Below are 27,897 nucleotides of genomic sequence, written 5' to 3' on the forward strand. Positions count from 1 at the left end.
TGGCTCATGTTTAACTAGTTTCCCATGAGGACTCCAAGCCAGGCACCCCCCATTCTATAACTTTGCATTTCAATTTTTTTTTCTGCCTAAGTGGAGTGTCTTGCATTTGTCCCGGTTGAACTTTGTTTGTTTTGGCCTATCTCGCTAATCTGTTAAGATGGTTTTGAATTCTGCTCCTGTCTTCTGGGGTTTTAGCTATCCCTTGCAATTTGGTGTTGCCTGCAGTCTTGATGATCATGCCTTCTAGGCCTTCTCTAAGTCATTAATGAAGATGTTGAACAGGACGGGGACCAGGATGGAACCCTGCTGCACTCCACTCGTCACTTCTTTCCAGGATGAAGAGGAAGCATTGATGAGCACCCCCTGGGTTAATTCGCTTAACCAATTACAGATCCACCTAACTGTAGTTTTGCCTAGTCCACATTTGTTTGCCAGAAGGTCATGGACCTTGTCGAAAGCCGTACTGAAATCCAGATATGCTACATCCATGGCATTCCCTACATCTACCCAGCTTGTAACTCTATCGAAAAAAGAGATCAGTTTAGTGTGGCATGATTTGTTTTTGATAAATCAGTGTTTTAGCAATCAGGTATTAGCATTTGTTTCTAAGTGTTTGCAGACCACTTCCTTAACTACCTTTTCCAGAATCTTGCCTGGTATCAGCATGAGGCTGGCCAAACGGTAATTGTTTGGGTCATCCTTTTTCCCTTCTTGAATATTAGGACATTTGCCCTCCTCCATTCTGCTGGGACTCGTTCTCCAAGAACTCTAAAAGATGATGCCAGTGGTTCTGAAATAATTTTCACTAGTTCTTTCAATACTCTTGCGTCTTACACCCGCAATCCCTTTCCTCTTGAGAAATTTTTGTGCGACCCCAGGTATATAGGTATACACACTAGATATGAAAATAAAACATTTGCTGATAATGAATCACAAAAACTATTTTAAACCAATTATTTGGTATACATATGAACTGAAAAGATAGCTGTCAAGCAAAATTGGCATTTCCTTAAAGTAAAGCTGAAGCATTTTCTGCAGAGTCCTCAGTAAGCACTGCAGGCTGTTGCTAACAGATTTGTGCAAATATCTAAAACAGCCAGTATGTGATTTTCAGAAACCTTTTACTGCTGCCTATTTTTGTGACCTCAATTTTTCATTAGTACAACCTCATTAGAGGTTGTGACAGTTTTATCATTTTTTTTTGCACTGTTCCACCACTTGCCCATTCTCTTCTCTATCCCCGTAGCAAGCTGCTTGTGCCAGTAGACACGGTAGACATTTTTCAAAGGAGTCTGGCCACATCCTTGGACTAAAAAAATGGAAATGTATACTATAACTGGATAAAGAAATTCCATACTTGCATCAACTGTTTCTGTATCAACTGTGACAGTGCTAATACATGGACTGATTGTGTTCTATGAGTCATTGGCTGTGAATCTGCAGTGAGTTTCCAACTATGGAAGAAAAAGACGATCACAGAATCCCAGTGGAGGACCTACAATGCTGAATTTTAAATTTACATTCTATAGTGTTTTAACATATGCATTTTGTGGTGGTGTGTTTTAGTGTATGCATTTTTGTTATATATTTTATTCTGATACTTTTAACTGTGTTGTACCTCACCTTGAGCTGTTAGGAGAGGTGGATAACAAATATCATCGCCACCATCACCACAAATGCCCAGTGAAGTGTTTTCTCTAGGAATCTTTAGGCCCTCCAGTGGAGCACTGACAGAAGTTAACCACAGAGGACCTGGATATTCCTAATTTGAACATATGAATTAAACCTATTACTAATGAAATCCACATAAGTTAAACTTGTAAATACAGAGTACTGGCTGTACTTGTAGCAAAACTAACCCTGTTGGATTATGTCATGGTAGCTGATGGTGATGAACATTAGCCTCATCTCAGCTACACCATCCTTTGAAGCAGGGCAATAGCACTTTCTATGTGGAATCAACCATCTGATATCAACCATTTTTATTTTTAGACAATATTGAAGACTTGCCTGATTTTGCATACCTTTCTGCTCCAGACAAATCTACTATCTATTTTATGTGTAAATATTGTACCTAATGTGTAAATATTATAGTCTATTTATAATCTGAGCAGGGACTAAAAAGCTGGCAGAACTTAGGCCAAAATGAATGGAGAAAAAATATAGTGTTATCCTAGAGGAAAAGGTGTTTTATTCTGTAAGGGACCTGGGACTAGTTGGAGATTCACTTTTCAGCAGGATAATTGCTCTGAACACACGAGATAACACTGGAGAGTCCAGGAAAGACTGAAATCTTGCTCTCACTCCAACTTATAAAAGTTGCTGTTCACCAATACGGTCCATCCAAATATATAGTACATTTTTTCCAAGAATTTGGCAAAATTGCAAGATCCTGATGCTTAAAGTGCATAGAGATTTTTTCCAAGAAGACTCATATTTGTAATGGTTGCCAACAGTGCTCTTACCAGCTATTGATTCAGAGTGGATATTTATGCAACCAAAAAAAGCTTGTTTGCTTTTATTTACTTTTGTAAACCCCACTGGAATTTGGGGTGAAAAGTACACACAGTCCCCAGGTTACAAACAAGAAAGGTTCTGTAGGTGTGTTCTTAAGTTGAATTTATACGTAAGTCAGAACAAGTACCCTTTTAAGTGTAACTCCAGCTTTGGATAGCATAGGGAAGGGTATTCACCTCTGTGGTGTTCCCTTTGCAGTCTGTACCCTTTAAGAGATTCCATCTCACTTTCTGTTCCTGTGAGAATCGGATTTTGGAAAATGTGGCTTGTTGTGGAAACAAGGATTGGGGATAACACGTGGAGACGTCTTTTCCCCGACAATAACTCTTTCAGGAGTGGATTTCTCTTTCTAGGGATAGATTCTTCTCGCTTCCCGTTATCTCAGCCCTGTTCTTAACTGGGAATTGTTTGCAAGTTGGATGTTTGTAACTAAGGGATGGCCTGCACTGGATTTCTGCTTGCATCTCTTTCCAAAATATTGGGCCTCCCAGTCAAGGAGTCTTACCACCCTTTCAGCTCACTTTTCAGGAAATGCAAACACATGTGTGCAAACAGTCCAAAGCCAAAAGTTAGTTTTCTTCTCACATGTCCTGCCTTTAGAGTGAACATGAACAGTTACAGCTGCTGGAATTCTGTAAATTCTTTGACGTTATTTGCTTCGTCCTTTACATTCTTTTCTGTGTGCCTGTTTTACCCTCAACTAAGTCATGGGCCCAAAACCTACTCTTAACACCCACAAGATTAACATACAGTTGAGTATATACAGTATTTCCAAAAGATAGGAAACATCATATAAAGATGGAAGGGAGCCTAGGAAGGAAGTCAAACCTCTCAAGGTTCATCTGAGAAGCAGTAGCCCCCACCCACCATTGGATGAGAAACAGTTAAAAATACTATAAAAACCATTAGATTGCAGCAGACAGGGGCTAGGAATTTCCACCAGATGTCATTTCACAACAATAAATGTAGGCCAAGGAGGACCTGGCATGAAGTAATGGTTTAAGAGTTGGATTAGGTCTCTTGGTATGCTCACTCAGCCATGGAAACCCACCTGGGTTTGCATCCCAACTCAGAGGAAGGCAATGGCAAATCACCTCTGAAGAAATCATGTCAAGAAAACTCCATTATAGATTCACCTCTGAGTTGCCACAAGTTGGAAATGACCTGAAGGCATACAGTAACAGATCCGTCAAAGTCCAATGACACATTTTTGATATATAATCCAATGAAATTGGAAGTCCCCCCCCCCTTTTCTGCCCACTGTAGTCCTTTATGGTGCCCAAATCTCCTGTGGAAACCTTCCCAGAGTTTTAGAATGTGCAGAGAATTACAGAAAGGAGGAGAATCACTAGTTTTCACAGAAGATGTCAGATCCAGCAGATATTTACCTTTGGATTCTGGCCAGAGAAACAAGATACAGTATAATCAGCAACTTCTCATATATGACCTCCAGTAAGGTTTACGTTAAACCTGTGGCAGTTCTGTCTGGGAAGTTCGGCCCAATTCTATTGTTGGTGGGGTTCAGAATGCTCTCTGATTGTAGGTGAACTATAAATCCCAGCAACCCAAATGTCAAAATTTATTTTCCCCAAATCAGTGTTCACATTTGGGCATATATAGAGTATTTGTACTAAGTTTGATTCAGATCCATTATTGTTTGAGTCCACAGTGCTCTCTGGATGTAGGTGAACTACAACTCCAAAAATTCAAGCTCAGTGTCCACCAAACTTTTCCAGTATTTTCTGTTGGCCATGGGAATTCTGTGTGCCAAGTTTGGTTCAATTCCATCATTGGTGGAGTTCAGAATGCTCTTTGATTGTAAGTTAACTATAAATCCCAGCAACTACAACTCCCAAATGACAAAATCAACACACACCCCCAACCAACCTCACCAATATTCAAATTTTGGTGTATCGGACATTTGTACCAAATTTAATCCAATGAATGAAAATACATCCTGCATATCAGATATTTACATTATGATTAATAACAGTAGCAAAATTACAGTTATGAAGTAGCAACGAAAATAATATTATGGTTGGGGGTCACAACATGAGAAACTGTATTAAGAGGTTGTGGCACTAGGATGGTTGAGAACCACTGGTATACAGTGCCTGTATGTAAAATGGTATGCACCCAGTTTGTAGTAGTCAATACATCACTTCTCCCATGAAGAAAAAACGAACACCATCAAACTGGGGTATGTGTGAATTTATTATTTTTAGAGCCCATACTACTTAGTGATCACAGTTAATAAATAAGTCCATAGTTGCATGTATTGTCTGTGTTTTTCTTCAAATCAGAAATCAGCAATGGTTTGGTTTTTATAGTCACAGGGAAGCTTAACAAAGTACAAAAATAAATTCTTCAATCCAATTTAATGTTATATGGAATGTAGGGAAAATATCTCCACTATGTAGTTGCAAACAAAGTCAGAAGTCCCTTTAGAAAGGAAACTATTTCATTGCCTCCCAATTTAGATTCTCCATAGACTCGGTCCACAAATGATATAGGAACCTATTGGAGGAAACAAGTCACAAAATCATTCCATTTATAGAAATAACTTCTGGTTGTAATAAAAGTACATAGAAACATCAATTCAAAGTTTGATATTACTTTAAATATCACATAGATAAGCTTAAACACTTTGGCAGAACCTATGGTAGCTCTATCCATTGAACACTGTGATTATGGTCAAGGAGACTAGACTACAGTCATATTAGCTAATGAGTCTTCAAGAAGCTATTGTACAGGATGAGGCAGCAAAACTTCCTTTTTTCAAAACTTAATAAAACCCATTGTATGAATCAATTTTTTTTTATATAATGTAGGCACATACCTAAAGTTTTGTTTTACATAGTTTTGAAGATCAAATTAGATAGGTGACGTCCCCCATTCTCCATACATTGAGTAAACCCATTTCTGGCGTTTGTCATGACTCTTGCCAGCATAGCAGGCGTTATGTTGGCAATTTCTTCCTGGATGTTGGTCTTCAAATCTTGTAGGGTCCTTGGACGGTACACATAAACACGGGATTTCAAACAACCCCATAAAAAAAACACTAGAGGACAAATCTGGAGAGCGGGCCAGTCACTCCAAATCCGCTCAAAAAGTGGCTTCAATGGCAAAAGCACGCTCCTCACTGTTCCAACGCATGATGACAACTGAACTGTGTCAGGACAAAACTTTATACTCCCGCCTCTTGAACGAGACCACTAGCGCTCCGCTGCGTCTTCACCAACTGAATGGCGCGCATTTTAAAAAGGAAGTTCTGCTGCCTCACCCTGTATGTATTAAGTTTACCTTTTTAAATAGAGGATGGCTGAGCATATTTCAAGAAGGCCTTAGCTGTGTATCAGTTGCCTGTCAGGGGATTGGAGAAGATGACTACTACTGTGGCACCTTCCAAACCTAACATTCTATTATTTCAGCTTTGTGCCATAGATTAAAACATGACTAAAATATACTAACTTTTTAAAAACAAAGAAATTATTCATGTTGACTGGGAATGAGGGTATTTAAAGTACACCATATTTGTGAATAGGCTGGGAAACATTGAGTACCTGTGTTCAAAGACTCTTGGCTAATATAAAAACTGTTCAGAAGAAGGTAGCATTGAAAAGGTTAAATAAAAGATAATAAATACTAAACTTAACACAACTTTTCTTTTCATTTTAAACATAGTATTGCATGGTTCCAACTTCACTAAATGTTGATTATGTGTAGTAAACAATGATTTGTAGAGTTTCTAATCAGTTTTTCAATACAGTAAAATAGGAACTTTGACATTCCAGTAAGACTATAAGTCTCAAACTGTGGAATCCACATAAAATCTGGCTAGACATTGTCTGTTGGCATAATCAACCAGAAATCAATTGGCAAGCAGAAATGGAAAAAGACATATCCCACACCCATGTATCTATGCCAAACCACTGTTATAGAATCTTTACGCAAGTTTCTTTTACAGTGGTAAGCACAAAGTAGATCTTCTAATATATCTTCTGTTGCCTTTCAACCAATACAGCATAAAGACAGGAAAGGCACTGTTAAAGCACCCTAAGGAGATTATTCCCTATATAAAAAGTAGCCCATATATTACTTGTGCCAGGATTGAAAAATGTATTAGTTTTGTAAAAGTTCCCTGTGGAAGTCATTTCTCAACTAACAGTTTAAGAAAACATTTATGACAGAGTATCAAGATGCTCCATCAGCAAAAGGATCCACAACCTGCTGCTGTTTAGAAAAGGTTATTATTATATTTTTTAATATTTAAGAATATCAAGATTTCACTAATTATTTTATCCAAGACTGCATGAAATGAAAGGTTTCTAGAACCAGAAGAGTATGATACTCAACTATCCAAATCTAAATGATTATTAGAAACATTAAAAAATATAGCCATCTTAGTCTGTTCGAGGTCTCTTCCAACACTATAATTCTATAATGTGATTTTCCTGCTTTTTGGCAGGGGGTTGGACTAGATGGCCCACAAGGTCTCTTCCAACTATTATTCTATGATTCTAAAATGATATAAAGAATTGTGTAACACTTCTGAGTCTAACTGAGAAAAATAAACTTCTAGAACAAGTTTCACAGGCTTCAGTTCATTCCATCAAATGCATGTAGTGAAGCCTTTGAAATAAAAGACAGAAATACCAAAGAGTAGGAGGGGAGTGGAATGTAATAGAAATACAAATTGTGGGTATGGTGAGGGATCACAAATTCATTCTCAACAATAAAGAGTAGCTGAGAGATATTTTTTACACAGAAGCCAAGATGAACAGGTAAGCATATGAACAGTGGCAGAAATTCTTGGTCTTGTGCATTGATGTGGGTGCATAACCAGAAAAGTGTTCCAATAAACTAGACAGGAGAATCCTACTTAGTAAATGGGATACCACAGCATATTTTAAAACTAGCTTGTGACATATGGTGGATTTATCATGAGCTTTTCTTGGCAAGAACGATTAGAGAGCAGTTGCTGTTACCTTTATCTGAGGCTGAAAGAATATGACTTGCCCATGGTCATCCAGTGGATTTCCGTGGCTAAGCAGGGATTTGAACCTTGGGGTCTTAGGCCCCTTCTACACTGCCATGTAAAATCCACATTATCTGCTTTGAACATGATTATATGACAGTGTAGACTAGGATAATCCAGTTCAAATCAGATTATGTGGATTATCTGTTTTGATAAACTGGATTATCTGACAATGTAAAAGGGGTCTTAGAGTTCAAGTCTCAAACCGCTACAAACACTGGTTTCCTTAATATGTGTAATGTGTCAAGAAATTATCTCTGCTCAAATTACCACCAACCTAATTCAAATGTTCTCTTTCCAGCTCCCTTTGTAATATTTTGGAAGCCCCAAACAACCTACAGAATGAGTGTTGTTGAGACTGAACACCCTCATCACTATTCCCACAAATGTTCCCTTCTGTCACATTTTCCATTCCCTTTCCCGCCCCCTTGGGGTGTGTGTGTGTGTGTGTCTGTGTGTATATATATATATATATATATATATATATAGAGAGAGAGAGAGAGAGAGAGAGAGAGAGAGAGAGAGAGAAAGAAAGAGAGAGAGGGAGGTTTCACTCCATGAAACTAAAGAAGTAGACTGGATTCCATGAAAGCTTGTTCTAGAAATACCCTTTTCTGAGTTAGTCTTAAAGATGCTACAACATTCCCTTACATCATATTACTAGGTTAAAGAAAACTGTTGAAGAGAGATCACAGTTACTGTAATTCCTTTGATTTAGTGTCGGTAACTGCAAAGAGGACAGCAGAGCTTATTGTACCAGTCCAATTCAATTTATCCATTTTTGTGAATCTGCAGAGCTCATGTGGGTAGCTGCCTCACCTCTGCCCACATCAAATAAGTAAAGATTAAATGATCACTTTCTGTAACACTGACCATTATCTGCCCACATTTTTAGGACACTGACAGCTGGACTCATTGTCCTGCAATTTCTCTAAGTGATACCAGAGGTATTATTTCTCACGACTGCTTTACAAGTCTCCAACAATTGAAAATTCAGTGTACAGCAGTCCTGCTTTTTATTCTAGCTCATTGAACACAGTTTCATTTAGACACAAAGCGATTTTAATTCTACAGAATTGCTCTGAAGGACCTAAAAATGCCTAGACCTCCAGCACAATTCTATGGGCAACGTCTGCCAGACATTTTAGTGGAAGCTGACCACAGAATCATATTGGAGTCATTCAGAAAACATTCCTCTAGGCAGTTTCTAGATCCCCTAGAGCATGGGTCCTCAAACTTTTTAAATAGAGGGCCACATCACAGTCCCTCAAACTGTTGGAGGGCCGGATTATAATTTGAAAAAAACATGAATGAATTCCTATGCACACTGCACATATCTTATTTATAGTGCAATTTTTTTTTAAAAAAATACAATACAATAATTAAAATGAAGAACAATCTTAACAAATATAAATTTATTAGTATTTCAATGGGAAGTGTGGGTCTGCTTTTGGCTGATGAGATAGGATTGTTGTCGTTGTTGTTGTTGTGTGCTTTTGAGTCGTTATAGACTTAGGTTGACCCTGAGTGAGGGCCGGGTAAATGACCTTGGAGGGCCGCATCCGGCCCCCAGGCCTTAGTTTGAGGACCCCTGCCCTAGAGTGATTTTAATGTATGCTCTAACCAGAATCCCAAAACATCATTCAAGTAAAAAATATAGGATATCAGATTATGCCAAGAATCACGGTATGCAAAGGGTCTTGAAATGTATTATTTGCATAATGCAAGGGCCTACTGTACAGCCACTAAGAATAATGGCCTTGACAAGAAAGTATACTTCCTAAGCATTTTCACCTTATGTCACTAGCAGTAATCAGGTAAACATGTAACATGAAGAATGAACTGAAGATGTTCTGCTTCTATTTTTTAAAAAATCACCATACCTCTCCAATGGAGTAGCCAAGTTGTCTGGCTCGGACAATCATTTCCATCTGAAAAACGTATCCTTTTGAAACACATTTCTCCATCAGTTTTTGTAAAACCTCTTTTCTATACAATCTGCAAGGTAAGTATACTAAAATTAAACCTTCATAACTTTTCAGTCACACACATTTGTGAATTATGCCTAAACTGTCTCTACAGAATGTTTAACACCACTTTGAAACCCATTAAACTACTCTGACTCTCATTAAGAGAAGAAAGTGGGAAATATTGTTAATTGTTAAAAAAACATTTCAAATGCCATGTTCAATACCAAATTTCACATCTAGGCAGTACAGCTCCCTGTTATCTTTCTCATATGAGTCTCAAATTGACCGTTAACTTGATCCATTCTTGCTCAAATTGGGGGAATTACATGATACTTCAAAACCAACATACCTGAAGCTTCCTGTTAAATCAGATGCACCTGGCTGTAGTAGAATTTGAGTTAGGAAGTTGGCGCCTCGACTGGAAAGGAAAGTAGGGAATTTTAATTAACATTAAAATCTAAACTTGAAAACACACTTTCTGTTTTTAAGGTTTAAGTTCATTGTAAGAGAAATAGTTATAATAACAGAGAAATTTGGTTTCTCAGCATAAGAACAAAAAAATAAAAGATAATAATTTTAATACCATCTAATACAGCTAGGAGGTTTACAAAACCAAGGAATAATCTAATCCTTGCCAATGGGCGGAGGGGAAGAAACAAGGGAATATTGACACATTAGGTATGGAATGTTGGAAATAGCAACCTTCTGCAAGCTTCCTATACTAATTATTTGTAATTGATATAATTGAGATTGCTGACTATATTGTATGTATACATTGACATGCAGTTTTTTCCTTAACTCTTTGTTGTTAGAGGTTGTGGGTGGGACTACAGACTATGTGACCCTGATCTTAGAATGTTCAGAATGTGACTCCATTTTAGAATGTGTTTGAATCAGAAGTCAGTTGGAGTCAGTTAAATCAGTTTGAGCACAGAAGTCAATTTGATTTAGAAGTGAGTGAAGTCAGTTGATGTCCATTAGAACAAGAGTATAGTCAGTATGCTGCGGCAAGATGTTCAGCTGATATAGGAGTCTGTTTGCAACAGAAGTATAATACAATATAGTACAGTTAAGTATAATTCAGTTAATATGAAACTAATAAGCAATGTACCTGCATGTTAAATACACAAAGTTTGTAGATCAACTATGTTAACTTTTAATAAAGACTACTCATTTTTGGTCTCCTGAGAGCATGATTTAAAACCAATATATTTTAAGGGAGTAGATGTTTTTTGGGCAACTGAAATAACACTTCTGAAGATCTGCTATATATTTTGTGCATTGTCCTATCTTTGTTCCTAACAGTTAAGAGATAACTAGGTATATCAATCTAACACTTGAGAAGTCTAAATTGTCTTGCATGAATACTAGTGGATATTTACCACTAAGGAGAAGATTGACTCAAGCAAGTTTTTAATTCTTCTCAGGAAGATCATACTTTACAAAAAGTTTACGATCTCTAACAAGGTCATGTCTTTCCAAAAGGTTATTATTATTCCAAATAGTGTGAATGCAAGTTAATCTTCAAAAGGATCATACTTCCAAAAGTCTGTGGAAATTCCTGGTTTTCCCAATATGAAATCCACAGGGGACACATACAAAATACATCAAAATCAGTAATTTCACTCAGTGTATGTTTTGCTATTACTGGGTTACAAATATGGGAACAATATAATTTCCCCCTTAAAAAATCTCCCAAATTGGAAATATTGTCTCAGGATTTGAATTTGGTTACCTACTTTAAAACTATTTTCTGATTTTTTTAAATGAAGAGTCACATAAAATAATTTCCTTAGAATAATTTCCAGGGGATTTCTGAAGAAGGCCTAAAGAACTTGGCAATTGAACCAATGTGGTATTTCAGAATGGAGGCAGAAAGCTAAAGTGAAAGGTCTTCCTAACCCAAAGTTTGTATCTTGCAACTCATCACGGGAGCTGCTACTCATTTAATTTCTTGAGATGTCTCATCCATCATACAAAGTTTTGATGCTGAAGATTTGACAGAGAGCCAGCTCTAAGTGACACACCTACTGACCTGATTAATTTTCTTTTCAAATCCCATCCGTGAACACCTCCATTTCCTTTATATCGAGTTCCAGACACAATGTCAAAATTGCCTTCTTTTTGTGTTCTATAGAAAAACAGAATTAGAGCTCATGCTATAATGTATTCTGTCAGGTAATTGAGATAAATCGATCATAAATCAGCTGTCTTTATTGCAGTGTTTTCAACCTCGTTTTGAAAGCATGAAGATAAATAGTTCAAATGGATTTTATAAATTCAGCTTTCAACAAAAGTGGTTCTTTTACTTTTATTTATAAGAACTATATATATTTTCATCTTGAAACACGTCCATACTCAATTATATCATGGCAAAGAACGAAGCACATTGTCCTTTCCCCCCAGTTGGTACAGGAAACTGCATAACTGACCTTCTAGCCATTTTCCACCCCTCTATTACATTAACTCATTAACTACTGGAACATTTCTGACATATGCCATTTAAACTACATGCTGTTTTCACTCAAACATTATAAACACTGACAATACCCCTCCTGAAAATTGCATTAGTTTAAACATACATTTTTTTAATGTAATAGAAATCTTTGTTAGCATTTTAACACACTTAAGTTTTATACCTATTCATTATATCTTATTGTTAACTTTAACCTTGTCTCATGGAGTTATAGATTATTACTTCATGTTATTTTTTCAACGCTTATTATATTCACAATTTTCTAATGTGTCTTTATTTTTATAATTAATTTGCATGTCTTTACTGTAATACACATTTTAAAATTTATAACAATAACAATCTTGAAATCTTTTAAATGTGACCCTTTTTATTGCTTTGTCTCTCTTTACATATTTAAGTTGGTTTCCAAAAAATGTATACCTGTTTAATTGTTCCTTAACTGGCTAATGGAAATCCACTTCACTCTCACACTTCATTTTTGTTTTCATTCTCTGTAAGTCCCATTTGTTTCATAGACCATGGACTTTTTTCAAAATCGTATTTCAATAATTTTTATTTAGAAACACACCTTTTTGTCACCTACTGGAAATTCAATCATGTACATCTCAGTTGCATCATGTACATTTCAGTTGCTACACAAATATTGTAGTGAATTGTGATGAAGTGTATTGGGCATCTCACACAATGTCACGTTGCAGAATCTATAGCACTACAGCATCCATTCTACAACAGGACCAGTAGTACAACAAATATGCTGGTGTCTATACTTACACAAAGAATCCTGCCACATAGCTCTGTCTCTACTTTCCTCCTCAAGAATATGAACATTGGTCAACATCATTATTCACTTTCTCGCAATCGTAAATCAGTTTACAAAGATGTAAGTATCATTCAGGTGCCAAAATCTTAATTGTTTGCTTTGTTGCAAAAGACTAACATAGCAACACCTTTGAAAACTAATGAAGATTTAATCTCTGTTAATAAACTAGGTCAGAAGTTTATATAAATAGATAAAGCTGTGGTTCCAAGTGAGTTCAATATACTGACTAAAGTTAAACATATTTAAACATAGGTTAAAGGTTTCGTCCTGCCTAAAATATATCATAGGTTTTCGACTGCTTTCAGAATGCACTCTCTGGCTACAAATAAATCTGGTATTTAAGGTATCCTATACAACCAAATGGCAAAAAGATAAATAAAAAAAACAGCCAGACTATGCACAGAGACCAGCGAATGTACCCACCTGATAAACTCTGGAATGAATTTTGGCTGCAATGCAAAAGAGAGGTATAAGAAGCCAAAAAGGGGAAAAAACCAGTAAAATAAACTTTGTGAAACACACACACAGGACAAACTTACATGATGTGAGAGGTCAGCATCCATTATAATTATGAAGTTTCCTGTAGCATGCTTCATCCCATGAATGTAAGCAGTCCCTGATGTCAACAATACAAAAATTATTTCGGTCATTCATATTCAGAACCACATAATATTGTGTTTGTCAGAAATCTATTTAAGGTCCTGCTCTCTTAGGAGAAAAAGTACAATACTCCAATATTTCCACGAGCCTTTTTTATGCTGAGATGTTTCAAATTTTTATCTCAAAAGAAGTCATTTAACAGAATAAAATTTGTAATATCTAGACTACAAAGACAAAACACCAGTTAAAAATCTATACTTCAATTATATACATGCTATTAACAGACATTTTCTTACTTCTTTAGCTAATTAAACATTACTCTTGTCATCTATTCACTTCTTCCTTAATAGTTTCAATTCTAAATGGAAACTGGATTTCAAGCATTTAATGTCATAATTATAATTTCAGAGTATAATGCTATGGCCCTTGGGAGGGTTTCTGACTCTCTTAGGATTTTTATAAAACTCCCTCTCTGCAGAGAGAGAAAATCTTCAAGAGGGCCTGCTGTCAGAGGTCTCCTTGTTGCAATGGTGTAAGTCCCCTGCATCATTAATTCCCCATTAGATAGAGAAAAAAAGATGTATTGAGTTTAAAATGTGGAAGGTCTTCAACCTACAGGAATTAGTGTAGGAGAAAAAAGGGCCTCTCTGTTCCACACCTTCCAATCCCTGAATGCTTTGTATTATCCTGGCAAGAATAAAATAAGCAGGCCTTGAATGTTTCTTCCAAAAACAGTTAAATCATTCCAATTATATAACTCCCCTATTACACAGGAGTTGTTCTGCAAAAAAACAACAACAAAAAAACAAAAACCTATTTAGGAACTGCCTACCCCTTTACATTATTGACACATTATGGCACCTACATTATCTAATATAAGAATTATTCCCCAAAGAATACAAATATTGTTAATTTTTATGGGAAAAATATATTTTAGTGAATAATACTGAAACACCCAGCTGAAAAATAATGTCTCTTGAGAATATATAAATAATTATGTTTTTCTAAGCTCCCCAAATGCAAATACAGTACAAAGTGTTTAAACATGGATTCAATACCCACAGTTTCACCTACTCATGTTCTAAAAAAATATTCTGCTTCCCCCCACATTATTTGTGGGCCTCCTTAGATCCTCCAGTTTGAGTCTAGCATTTTCTATCATGCATGGTATCGTATATCCATGAGGGTGAACAGTGCCTGGGAACATATCCCATGTGGCTATGGGGATCGTAGACAACTAGCTAGAATCAGACTAAAATCTACAATTAAGTGTATGGGTGTTCTTAAAAATGTAAATCACTTGGGAATTTGATTGAAAGTAAGTTATCAAATATTACACAAATAATAAACAAACAAGCACATACCCAATCCAAGTTTCTTTGCTCTGGGTCTTAAAAGCTGTAAAATATATGAAGACAAAATAACAGGTACATGTGTTAAAAAGCCTGAAAACAGAAATCATGCATTTCTTTAACATTTCCTCTTTATCACATTTTTTTCTTCTCTCCAACAGGATTTCAGCAAAATCCAACATTGTAAAAATAAATATCTATTAATGAAATTAAACTTGGTCTTCTCCCTTCATCACATGCCCTCTCCAATGTTCCAAAAGGTCCTGCAATTATAGAGCAGGTGGGGAAGGGAAAGGCAAACTCAGATGCTCTCTATTCTGCTGATCTTTTTTTTGCAAGAGAGAGTAACTGGGCTGCACCCATAATCACACAGTAAGATTCACAGTTGAACTACATAGAGACTAATTTAAATAAAAATAATTGTGGAATACAAGGAAGGAGGCCAGAGTAGGCATTTGTGCAGTGGGTTATTGACCAATTCTTTCCCCTCCTCATGGAGTTCAGAGGACCTTGGGAGACTGGTTGCAGAATTTGGGGGTCATGAAGGTAGGGACCAGAGACTGCATCTTGTCTGGAGAACAAGCCCTATGAGGAGCGGCCTAAGGAACTGGGCATGTTTAGCCTGAAGAAGAGAAGGCTGAGAGGGGATATGATAGCCATGTATAAATATGTGAGAGGAAGCCACATGGAGGAGGGAGCAAGCTTGTTTTCTGCTTCCCTGGAGACTAGGACGCGGAACAATGGCTTCAAACTACAAGAAAGGAGATTCCATCTGAACATGAGGAAGAACTTCCTGACTGTGAGAGCCGTTCAGCAGTGGAACTCTCTGCCCCGGAGTGTGGTGGAGGCTCCTTCTTTGGAAGCTTTTGAACAGAGGCTGGATGGTCATCTGTCAGGGGTGATTTGAACGCAATATTCCTGCTTCTTGGCAGGGGGTTGAACTGGATGGCCCATGAGGTCTCTTCCAACTCTTTGATTCTATGATTCTATGATGTAGACCAAATTGAGAAGAAAAGAGTTAGTTACTGTTGAAGCTATGGGTCAAATTAAACCACATAAAATGATCATGGGAAATAATATAATCACATTATTTTCCTTTCTGTGCCTTGACCAGGAACGGGACATTGCTCGCTCATTCCCATCCCAAGCAGAAGAATGAACTATTTTCAGCCTGCATTCACAGGACTTTCTACCTGAAAGACAAGTTTGCATTCCCTCCTTTCTCTACTTAGTGATAGAAGACAAGAGAGCAATATGTTGTCTGCTAAACTTGCAAAAGCTGCCTGAATTCCAGCCAGCTCCAACAATCACAAGATTGCAGGGAAGGGGTCACAGATTGCAGATAACAGCAGGAATGCATTTACAAGCACAAGGGAATCACCTCCATTATCTGTGATAGGAGGCCAGAGTTTTGACAAGGTTAAGGGCCTCTTGGGGAACCTACAGCAGGCCAGATTCCAACTCTTGATGGAATCAATGAATCCTTATCTGCCAGGATGAATGTTTTCCACATGCAACAAAGTGTATGTGCCTTATGTGTGAAAGGAAGAATTTCAATGAAAGCATTATAATACTATGATGGCAATTACAAGGTATACAAATATCCTCATTTCTATGCATCTGGTAATGCCAATATCATTTTAAAGCCTACCACCAAATTTATCTTACTTACTCATATTCCCCCGAGGGAAGTTATTCCACAACTGTTTTCCTTCACAAGATTTTTTAATCTTGCACAGTTAACTGTAATGCATTTCTGTGAGGTACACAGGTGTACAATAGAACCACTCATACTTCTGGGAGTGATGACTATGGTTTCACCTAAATGCATATGAGTATTTTCTAGGTCCTCCAGATACATCTAGAGAATTTTCGATGTTCTCCAGGGAGGCTCTAAGGCAACTTCCATTGGAAGTTGTTCATTTCAATATGGTTCACTAATTATCCATGCATTCCTGTATTCATGCTGAGTTCAGGAACATATCCCTCATGAAGACAGGAGGTGTACTTTATATGTTGTAAAGGTTTACAACAATATGGATTTAAAAATACGTCTCTTACAAAAATACATAGTTTTACAGGAAGGGTTCACAATTTTTCAACAACAACAACAACAATAATAATAATAACAACTGTATTTATGTCCCACCTCATCTCCTAATATGGGACTCAGAACGGCTAATAACATAAATGGTTGTGTCACAGTTCCTTCTGACTATCTTCTTCTGTGGTGTTTTTCAGGCCCACTCTTCATGGGCAAAATACACCATATGCACTTCGTATTGGCTTCTATCCACACAACATTTGTGATGATTTGCATTCCAAATAGTGTGTTATCTCAAAAATGAAAGCCACGTGTATGTCACTGACTCAGCATATCCCATCAATCATATATGTTACTGAACTGCAATTTCTAGTGTTCTTCATCACCAGCTATCCTGCCTAAGATTCAGGGAAACTGTAGCACATCATCTGGAGGGCCACATGATCTCCACCTCTTATGTCACACTTCTTTCAGCAGCATAGGCAGTGGAACCAGAGTATCTTATAAATTTGATTTGGATGTCTTACAACATAATCACATGAAGACAGGTCTCCTCTATTACGTAACATATTATGCCTGTCTAAACCTTGCCATAAATCAAATCCAGATAGGTACTGCTCAATTTGATGAATGTTTTCTCCACTTCTAGAGTGATCATTTTACTCACATGGCTTTCAATACATCTAAGCAACATTAGATTAGCAGACAAGATGCAAACATAAAGTAATTTACTCTGGAATATTGCTTATTTTTTCCTCCATGGAAATTTAAGCTGAGTAAAAGTTCTGCTTGCCATTTCCCTCCTAGATGGACACTACTAGAACAGGGTTGTTGCAGGTTTTTCGGGCTATATGGCCATGTTCTAGAGGTATTCTCTCCTGATGTTTTGCCTGCATCTATGGCAAGCATCCTCAGAGGTAGTGAGGTCAGAGCTCACTACCTCTGAGGATGCTTGCCATAGATGCAGGTGAAACGTCAGGAGAGAATACTTCTAGAACATGGCCATATAGCCCGAAAAACCTACAACAACCCAGTGATTCAAGCCATGAAAGCCTTCGACAATACTACTAGAACATTTTGTGAGGCCTATGATGAAACATAACTTTTGAAAGAGATCAAAGCTGGAACCAAATAGAGAACATATAAAACAAGTGATTGTAATGTTTCATGTTTTCAATGTGCATTCACTGGTTATTTTAATACTAAATCTTTAACTTATGTATTTTAACTGTTTTTCTGTTCAAAGGCATTGAATAGTTGCCATATGTAAAGCTGACTTGAGTCCCCTTTGGAGTAGAGAAAAGCGGGATACAAATAGAGTAAATAAAATAAATTCCTTCAGTTCCACTTACCTGCATCCAACAAATTATGTCTGTTATGGAAATTTTCTAGGTTTTTGAGGAGATTCTTCATTATGCTGCCACCAGAAGTTACCATTGTGGCCCTCCTGGAGAACCTAGGAAATTTTCTAGGTTTACCTGAAAAACTCTATGCTAATTCCTGGAGGAAGGCATTCATTTCAATAGGCCCTGCTATTTCTGGTTTGCTGTCTCTGTGGTAAGTTTGGAAACCTATCCCTCATGTATTTCGAAGTCATAGCATATTTTTTAGGCCTGTCGGTTTTGTTTCGTTAATTCGTTTTTCGTTTTTTAATCGTTATTTTTTGAATATCCGACGCGATATCAAAACATATTTTTAAACCCGGAAGGGTTTAAAAATATCGAAGCAGCAGCCCCATGTATTTTACGAGCTTCAGCTCGTGTCGTTAATGGCATGGAGGCTGCTGCTGAGTGGTGCTGCAGTGCTGGAGCCTGGGAGCCAATCCGGCGCTCCCAAGAACCCCAGCAGTGCACCGTGGCAGAAGCCGGATGGCGCGCGGAGGCCGCTTGTGAGCGTGCGCGCGCCATCCAATGGGCTCCGGCTCCTGCGCCCCCCCCTCCTCCTCCTCCTCCCATCTGGGAGGAGGAGGAGGAGGAGGAAGAGGAGGGGGGCGCAGAAGCCGGAGCCCATTGGATGGCGCGCGCGCTTACAAGCGGCCTCCGCGCGCCATCCGGCTCCGGTTCCTGCGCCCCCCCTCCTCCTCCTCCTCCTCCCAGCTGGGAGGAGGAGGAGGAGGAGGAGGAGGAGGAGGAGGAGGGGGGCGCAGAAGCCGGAGCCCATTGGATGGCGCGCGCGCTTACAAGCGGCCTCCGCGCGCCATGCGGCTCCGGTTCCAGCTGGGAGGAGGAGGAGGAGGAGGGGGGGGCGCAGGAACCGGAGCCGGATGGCGCGCGGAGGCCGCTTGTAAGCGCGCGCGCCATCCAATGGGCTCCGGCTTCTGCGCCCCCCTCCTCCTCCTCTTCCTCCTCCTCCTCCTCCTCCCAGATGGGAGGAGGAGGAGGAGGAGGGGGGGCGCAGGAGCCGGAGCCCATTGGATGGCGCGCGCGCGCGCTCACAAGCGGCCTCCGCGCGCCATCCGGCTTGTGTGACTTTTCAGGGCTGTATATGACCATGTTCCAGAAGCATTCTCTCCTGACATTTTGCCCACATCTATGGCAGGCATCCTCAGAGGTCTGTTGGAAACTAGGCAAATGGTGAGTTATATATCATCTCTAATACTATGGAATGTCCAGGGTGGGAGAAAGCCATTCAATGCTAATCAAGGTGACCATTACTGCAACATTCACACTTAGCCTGTTTGATCAAGAAAATTTTTTTTTCTAAAATGTTTTGTAAATATTAACGAAAATTCGTAAATAACAAAACATTTTTTTGGTAAGTTTTGTAAATATTTTTAATATCGAAACAAAAAAACACCCCAATTAAGAATCGAATTTAGAAACAAATTTTTTCTTGATCAAACAGGCCTAATATTTTTATTTATGGATTTGTATCTCTGTGATTAAAAGGATGGAGTATAAAACGAGTTTTCTTAAGACAGTGTTCCCTCATTCTCAATCTAGTTCAACAATTAGTTCAAATATGTTGTGTTGCAAAAGTATAGCAACCAAAACAAACATGACTTACAATTTTATCTGATCCATAAATCTTTATCAACTGCTCAGCAACTTCCTGGGTTCCATCTGGGCTTCCGTCATCGATGATAATAATTTCAAATTCATTTCCACTGAGGAAGAAAAAGGGAATTATTTTATTAATCGTTTCAAAAGCTCTACCAGAGTATGAAGGATTAACTCATCCAATGATAATCAAACACTACAAGCAGTTACTAATGCTTCTACAATTGTCATACATTGTAGAACAATCAAATAACTTGTTATTTTATATTCCAGATTGTTTGAGAAACCTTGGAGTCAATCACTTTCATTTCCATTCCCAAGGTTTAAAACTATGATGTTCCTGTTTAACAGTCTCATTTCTATTACTAGCATATAGTGGATTATTTATTTTAAAAAAGTATCATCATTATTGTAATTAAAATGACAGTTTTATGTATTAGAGATTGCAACTTTTAAGGTAAACGAGGAATACATATATAAATTCATCTAAATGCTCTTAAGCTTCTATCCCCATTCTAAAGACATTTGAAAATGACTCTGTGAAGAATCTTTGAGATGGCTCACAAAATTGTCTGTTACATCAAGATGTCTGCTAATTTATAGCCACCCATGGATTTTGTAGGTTTTTCTGAGACAATATTATGCTGTCAGATCAGATATTGGCGCTCAATCATAGCCACTAAAAAGCTTGCAGCTGGGTACACAAAATGAATGTTTGATTGCCAACTGTTTGTGCCTAGCAACACACTCAAAGTCTGCACATTAACAAAACAAAGAGTCTGCAACTGCAATGAGAAACACTTAAGAAAAGTCATGCAACACTTCTCCTAAGAATGTAACGATTTAATTTTTTTAACTAGATGAACACACTGAACATAACCTGCCCATACATTTGAACTGGATCATCTTTAAAAAAAAAAGTATTTGATTTAAATTAAAGAAAAAGAAGACCGAGTTTACAATCCTGAATACATTTACCTAGGGGAAAAAAAATCATGTTATGGAGAATGGCATTGGATTCTGAATAAACATATACAGATCTGTACTGTAAACTTAACTCTATATTTTAAAAGACCATCTCTACACTCACAGGTTTATCAGGAAAAAGTGTTCCATGAGGGCACAACAGTTTGATAAAATAATCTTCAGATTTTGTTGTAAACTGGTCTGAAAATGTGATTTAAGGGCTGCACACCAATACTGAAATCAAGAAACAGCTGATCCCTGAAAAGTATGCTACCCCAACACAAACTTTAATTAGACTTCATACACAAGATAATTTCACACAGCTATATTATCCCACATCCCTGAGCCACTTTGGTAGAAAGTGTTTATTTTATTTTAAAAATCAACCACCTCCCTCTATGGGTGGAATGCTGTAATGCCTTATAGAAATGAAGGAACACGTTCAATCATTTGACATCATTTCTTTTATATCCTGCCTTTCTCCTTTAATGGGCCACAAAGGAGCTTCCAGTAAATTAAAAACATTCACAACAAAATTTAAAAGCAATTAAACCCACCTCATAAAACTTTTAAAAATATTTTCACAAGCAAAATGTTAAAAATATAAATAAAACATTATTTTAAAAAGCCCTACCCTTTTTTACATTAAAGACCTGGTTGAACAACTGTCAAAAAAGGAAAACAGGGAAAGGGGCAGCTTCATGTGGAAACTGTTCAGCACTATTTCCAATTTTAATTCTACATTTGGCCTTTCCATAGTTTTAATTGTATGTTGTCTCATTGATAATGTTATATGTTTATGTTTTATTTTAATTGCTTGTATTGTTGTGATTATTGCTTGTTTTGTTGTGTTTGGGCTCGGCCTCATGTAAGCCGCACCGAGTCCCTTGGGAAGATGGTAGCGGGGTACAAATAAAGTGTTATTATTATTATTATTATTATTATTATTATTATCAACACAGCTGTAATTCCAGATTAATGGAGCAAAAGATAGGAACCAGTCTAGGCCTGGGCAAACTTCAACTCCCACAATTCCTTACAGCCTCAGGCCCTTTCCTTTTCCCCTCAGCCGCGAAAAGGAAATGGCCTGAGGCTGTTAGGAATTGTGGGAGTTGAAGTTCAAAACACCTGGAGGGCTGAAGTTTGCCCAGGCCTGAACCAGTCTATAGGAAGCAGCCCTATGAGAAGTAGAATAGTCTCAACATTACACCAACTCAGAAGATTAAGGGGGGGGGGGTCATTCACACTGCAGAATTAATGCAGTTTGACCCCACTTGAACTGTCGTGGGAGCTGCAGTTTCCCAAGGTCTTCATCCTTCTCTGCCAAAGAGTACTAACACCTCATCCCATTATAGTTGCCAATATTCCACATCACTGAGCCGCAGCAGATCAAGTGGCGTCAAACTGCATTAGTTCTACAGTGTGGATGCACCCTGGGCAATCAGGGCCCAGCCACGGAAGTTCTGCTGGTGGTCCTGGGCAAGTCACGCTCTCTCAGCCTCAGAAGAAAATTACAGGGAAAACCAGCTGATCCCCAACCCATCCAAAACACAGACATGTGCGTTTCATCTCAAGAACAGAGAAGCATCCCGAGCTCTGAAGATCACCTGGGAAGGAATCCCACTGGAGCATTGCAGCGCACCCAAATACCCGGGAGTCACTCTGGACCGTGCTCTGACCTACAAGAAGCACTGCCTGAACATCAAGCAAAAAGTGGGTGCTAGAAACAATATCATACGAAAGCTGACTGGCACAACCTGGGGATCACAACCAGATACAGTGAAGACATCTGCCCTTGCGCTGTGCTACTCTGCTGCTGAGTATGCATGCCCAGTGTGGAATACATCTCACCACACTAAAACAGTGGATGTGGCTCTTAATGAGACATGCCGCATTATCATGGGGTGTCTGTGCCCTACACCACTGGAGAAATTACACTGCTTAGCGGGTATTGCACCACCTGACATCCGCCGGGAAGTAGCAGCCAATAGTGAAAGGACCAAGGCAGAGACATCTCCAGCTCATCCCGTTTGGGTATCAACCAGCACGTCAACGACTTAAATCTAGAAATAGTTTTCTAAGATCTACAGAGACACTCGCTCGAACACATCAGCAAGCGAGAGTCCAAAAGTGGCAGGCTCAAACCCAGAACCTCAACCAATGGCTGATACCAGATGAGAGACTCCCTCTTGGGCACACAGAAGACTGGGCGACTTGGAAGGCACTGAACAGACTGCGCTCTGGCACCACGATGCAGAGCTAACCTTCAGAAATGGAAGTGGAATCCTCGACATGCGAGTGCGGAGAGCAGCAAACCACTGACCACCTGCTGCAATGCACCCTGAGCCTTGCCACATGCACAATGGAGGACCTTCTTGCGGCAGCACCAGAGGCACTCCAAGTGGCCAGATACTGGTCAAAGGACATTTAACCAACTACCAAACTCACACATTTTGTATTCTGTCTGTTTGTTTGCTTTGTTCTGTTAGAAATGGGATTTTGGCCTGCTTCAATAGGAGCATAGTGTCTAGATCTAGGGAAGTAATGCTACCCCTCTATTCTGCTTTGGTTGGAACACACCTGGAATATTGTGTCCAATTCTGGGCACCACAATTCAAGAGAGATATTGACAAGCTGGAATGTGTCCAGAGGAGAGCGACTAAAATGATCAAGGGTCTGGAGAACAAGCCCTATGCGGAGCGGCTTAAGGAACTGGGTATGTTTAGCCTGAAGAAGAGAAGGCTGAGAGGGGACATAATAGCCATGTATAAATATGTGAGAGGAAGCCACAGGGAGGAGGGAGCAAGCTTGTTTTCTGCTTCCTTGGAGACTAGGACGCGGAACAATGGCTTCAAACTACAAGAGAGGAGATTCCATCTGAACACGAGGAAGAACTTCCTGACTGTGAGAGCCGTTCAGCAGTGGAACTCTCTGCCCCGGAGTGTGGTGGAAGCTCCTTCTTTGGAAGCTTTTAAACAGAGGCTGGATGGCCATCTGTCAGGGGTGATTTGAATGCAATATTCCTGCTTCTTGGCAGGGGGTTGGACTGGATGGCCCATGAGGTCTCTTCCAACTCTTTGATTCTATGATTAGTAGCCGCGAAAAGGAAATGGCCTGAGGCTGTTAGGAATTGTGGGAGTTGAAGTTCAAAACACCTGGAGGGCCGAAGTTTGCCCAGGCCTGAACCAGTCTATAGGAAGCAGCCCTATGAGAAGTAGAATAGTCTCAACATTACACCAAGTCAGAAGATTAGGGGGGGGGGTCATTCACACTGCAGAAGTAATGCAGTTTGACCCCACTTGAACTGTCGTGGGAGCTGTAGTTTCCCAAGGTCTTCATCCTTCTCTGCCAAAGAGTACTAACACCTCATCCCATTATAGTTGCCAATATTCCACACCACTGAGCCGCAGCAGATCAAGTGGCGTCAAACTGCATTAGTTCTACAGTGTGGATGCACCCTGGGCGATCAGGGCCTAGCCAGGGAAGCGCTGTTGGTGGTCCTGGGCAAGTCACACTCTCTCAGCTTCAGAAGACAGGAAGCAGGCGGGATTCCTATAACGACTGGAAGGCAAGAACACAACAACGAGGCCCTGCCGACAGGGTTTGGCGGCATTCGTGTAGGGTGGCGGAGAAACAAATCAAGGAATGGCGCGCCGCCTTTTCCCTGCGTTCACCTTTGCTCGAAGCTCCTCACCAGCAGCCACACGATCAGCGGCAAGTTCTGGCGCTCGTTGTAGGTGGGCAGCAGCACAGAGTACTTCTCCCTGGAGGCCGCCATGATGGCGGCGAAGGCGGAAGCGGAAGAGGCGGGGCTTCCTCCTCGCGAGCTGTTGGGAGCTGGTCGTGAGCGCGGCCTGTCTGTCCGTGAAGGGAGAAGAGGCCCAACATGGCGGAAGGAGGACGCGCTCAAGGTTCGAGTGTTGCCAAGGAGACGGAGGCGCCGAGGCTGAGCCGCGTGGACATCCAGCGCTACTCGCGCCAGCTGGTTTTGCCGGAGCTGCGCATGCGCGGCCAGCTCGGCCTCTCCGCCTGCTCTGTCCTGGTGGTGGGCTGTGGAGGCCTGGGTTGCCCCCTGGCCCAGTACTTGGCCGCAGCCGGAGTGGGCCGCTTGGGCCTGGTGGACCACGACGTGGTTGAGCTGAGCAACCTCCACAGGCAGGTCCTGCACCGGGAGAGCCGCCTGGGCCTCTCCAAAGCCGAGTCTGCAGCCTCTGCCTTGAAGGAACTGAACTCCTCAGTGGAGTGTGAGGCCTACACGTTGGCCCTCAGCTCTGCCAATGCTGCGAGGCTGGTTGAGGCCTACGACATCGTAGCCGACTGCTCCGACAACGTAGCCACCCGCTACTTAGTCAACGACGCCTGCGTGTTGGCGGGGAAGCCTTTGGTGTCCGCCAGTGCCTTGAAAATGGAGGGGCAACTCGTGGTCTACAATCATGAAGGAGGGCCGTGCTATCGCTGCCTTTTCCCCAAGCCACCTCCACCGGAGACGATCACCAATTGTGCAGATGGTGGTGTCTTGGGGGTCGTTCCCGGCATTCTGGGGTCCCTCCAGGCATTGGAGGTGATCAAGATTGCCTCGGGGATGGGCACTTCTTTCAACCGCTCAATGCTGCTCTTTGACGCCCTTGAAGGACGGTTTCGGCACATTAAATTAAGGCCCAGGAATCCGGATTGTGCTGTATGTAGCGAGCGCCCCTCCGTGACAACCCTCCAGGACTATGAAGCCTTCTGTGGGTCTTCAGCGACAGACAAGTGTCGCACGTTACATCTCTTGAATGGTGACGAGCGCATCTCTGTTGAAGAGTATAAAGACATACTCGACAGCCAAGCTCTTCATGTGCTGGTCGACGTCCGACCGTCTGTGGAAGTGGAAATATGCCACCTTTCGCACTCCTTTAATGTACCCTTAAGTAAACTAGAAGGGAAAGATGAAGATTGCTTGAAGACTCTGTGCCAGACCATTAGTGAGGCCAAGCAGAGGACTAATAATGGCTTGTCTTTCCCAGTTTATGTTGTTTGCAAATTAGGAAACGATTCTCAGAAGGCTGTGAGACTATTACAAGGGTTGTCTTGTGATGGACTAGGCACAATCTCTGTTAAGGATATCAAAGGAGGACTCATGGCTTGGGCTAACAAAATTGACCCAGAGTTTCCTCAGTATTAATGCTCCGTTAATAGGAGTAACGTGATCTTAATTTAGAGCTTGTTTGATCATTAATCTCCTGAGAAATCAGTGTGTAAGAGATTTGTTTATATTGGAAAAGAAATCAAATTTAAATTAAAAATCCAAATTTGTGTGTGCACTTAAGTTTCTTGAAGTGACACGTGGTTCTAGAAAAACATTTGTTTTCATAGCAAGATGATGAGTTTACATCTTGATTTTTAGAACTATAAAAGTGTAAGAATATTTATCTCAAACAGTGACCCAAGCTATATATCACATTCTATATACATCTTTAAATATGCCTTGTAGTACTGAATTTAGTGATTCAACTGCAGCACACTCCCAATTTCTCAGATAGTATTGTCACAACAGCCTTTCAACATTTAGTCAATGATTGACTTAGGGCCCTTCTACACAGCCATATAACTCATAATATCAAGGCAGAAAATCCCACAATATCAGCTTTGAACTGTGTTATCTGAGTACACACTGCCTTATTTTCCAATTTAAAGCAGAACATGTGGGATTTTATCCTTCCATCCCCTACAAGGTACAAAAGTAGTCTTTTGTATCTTGTAGGTCCTTGGCACTTATTTGTGCTATTTGAAGATGCCAGCTAACCAGCTTTCAGTCATCTGCTTCCTTATCCTCAGCACTCCTTCCCACACTACCAGCATGGTTACCACCATCTTTCTCGCTACACTTCAGCTATGTGATTCTGATTTCAATGTGTCATTTGTATCTTCTATGTATCTGCACTGAATTTATATTCCAGCACTATTGACTCGAATCCCTTACCTTTACCTGGCATATCCTTGTTTCCTGTTATCACAAGCAGACATACCCATCTTTTCTTTATGCCCCGCTTAGTTATGTTCTGCAGAGGCATATGGAAGTGTATAAGGCAATTCAAAGTTATTCATTTCATATTCCATTTTTCTCTCAGCACAGGACGCTAAATGGTTTACAGCAAATTAAAACAAAGTACAGCTAATCTGAAGGGAAACTTCTGATTCATAACTTATGCAGGGGGTTTCTTGTATTTTCATGATGCAGCTTTTTAAAAAAAAAAAAAAACTACTACCAACTGGTATAATACAATACCCAATAAACATCCATTATATTCTTTATCTAACTAGATTTTCTGTGCCAGTGTAAAAAATCTCTTTGGCTTAGGAAAGTAGAATATCAGATAAGATTGAACAACAGATTGATCTAAAAACTATGCTGACAGAACATATAGAGATGTGTGAGTGCTATTAATTATAATCAAGACAATGGGTTGCATACAATCCTGATACTATTCTGATAATATTTTGGTAAGGGAATTCCTGCCACACACATACAATTCTCCAGAATCTGATCCAGAAGGCTGGAAGATTCTTTAGAGCAGATGTTGGTGGGTAGAGGCTAGCAGGCGAGAAGGACCCTTTGCCCTTGCAAATTTCTCCTGGCTCAATTTTGGGTTTAATCCCAGGTAGGCTATATTTCAGAGGAAGGAACTGTCAAAACCACTTATGAGTATTCCTGGCCTAGGGAAATCCTATAACATTCATGTGGTTTTCATAAATTGACAAACCACTTGGAACATTTATACATGTATAAATATACATTTTTGGCTCTCCAGCTGTTGATAACAATTGTGTGAAGTACTTCAAATTGAGAGAGAGACTACCCCAAGGTCACTCAGAATTTCATGACTGGGGATGCTTCGAATTTTTATACTCATCCAATTCCTTGTTGGCTGCCATGTGGAGGCAGTTTCCCCACATGATTATAACATGCAGAATTTCTCATGCCACAGAATGTCTGTAGCAGGGATTCTCAAAGTTTTTAAGCTCATGGTCCCTCAGACTGTTGGAGCATATTTGTAGTGCCAAAAATCCCCACAAAACATGAAATAGCAGTTGTTGTTGTTCATTCGTTCAGTCGTCTCCGACTCTTCGTGACC

The 27,897-nt window shown here is 39.9% G+C and overlaps 2 protein-coding genes across 2 annotated transcripts; one reads left to right on the forward strand and one right to left on the reverse strand.

The window, feature by feature from the left end:
- Positions 1-4,713: 4,713 nt before the first annotated feature.
- Positions 4,714-24,597, reverse strand: DPM1 (dolichyl-phosphate mannosyltransferase subunit 1, catalytic). Its single transcript, XM_060772106.2, has 9 exons — positions 24,457-24,597; positions 19,824-19,923; positions 14,786-14,819; positions 13,361-13,437; positions 13,245-13,270; positions 11,561-11,656; positions 9,875-9,943; positions 9,439-9,553; positions 4,714-5,034 (listed from the first exon to the last, which is right to left on the reverse strand). Exons 1-9 carry the CDS (start codon positions 24,558-24,560, stop codon positions 4,930-4,932), a joined length of 726 nt encoding a protein of 241 aa, XP_060628089.2. The 5' UTR covers positions 24,561-24,597; the 3' UTR covers positions 4,714-4,929.
- MOCS3 (molybdenum cofactor synthesis 3) lies at positions 24,593-26,090 on the forward strand. Its single transcript, XM_060772104.2, has one exon. The coding sequence runs from the start codon at positions 24,669-24,671 to the stop codon at positions 25,944-25,946; it is 1,278 nt and encodes a 425-aa protein (XP_060628087.2). The 5' UTR covers positions 24,593-24,668; the 3' UTR covers positions 25,947-26,090.
- Positions 26,091-27,897: the final 1,807 nt, after the last annotated feature.

This window comes from Anolis sagrei, chromosome 4 (genome assembly GCF_037176765.1).
Source record: "Anolis sagrei isolate rAnoSag1 chromosome 4, rAnoSag1.mat, whole genome shotgun sequence".
NCBI classification, from domain to species: domain Eukaryota; kingdom Metazoa; phylum Chordata; class Lepidosauria; order Squamata; family Dactyloidae; genus Anolis; species Anolis sagrei.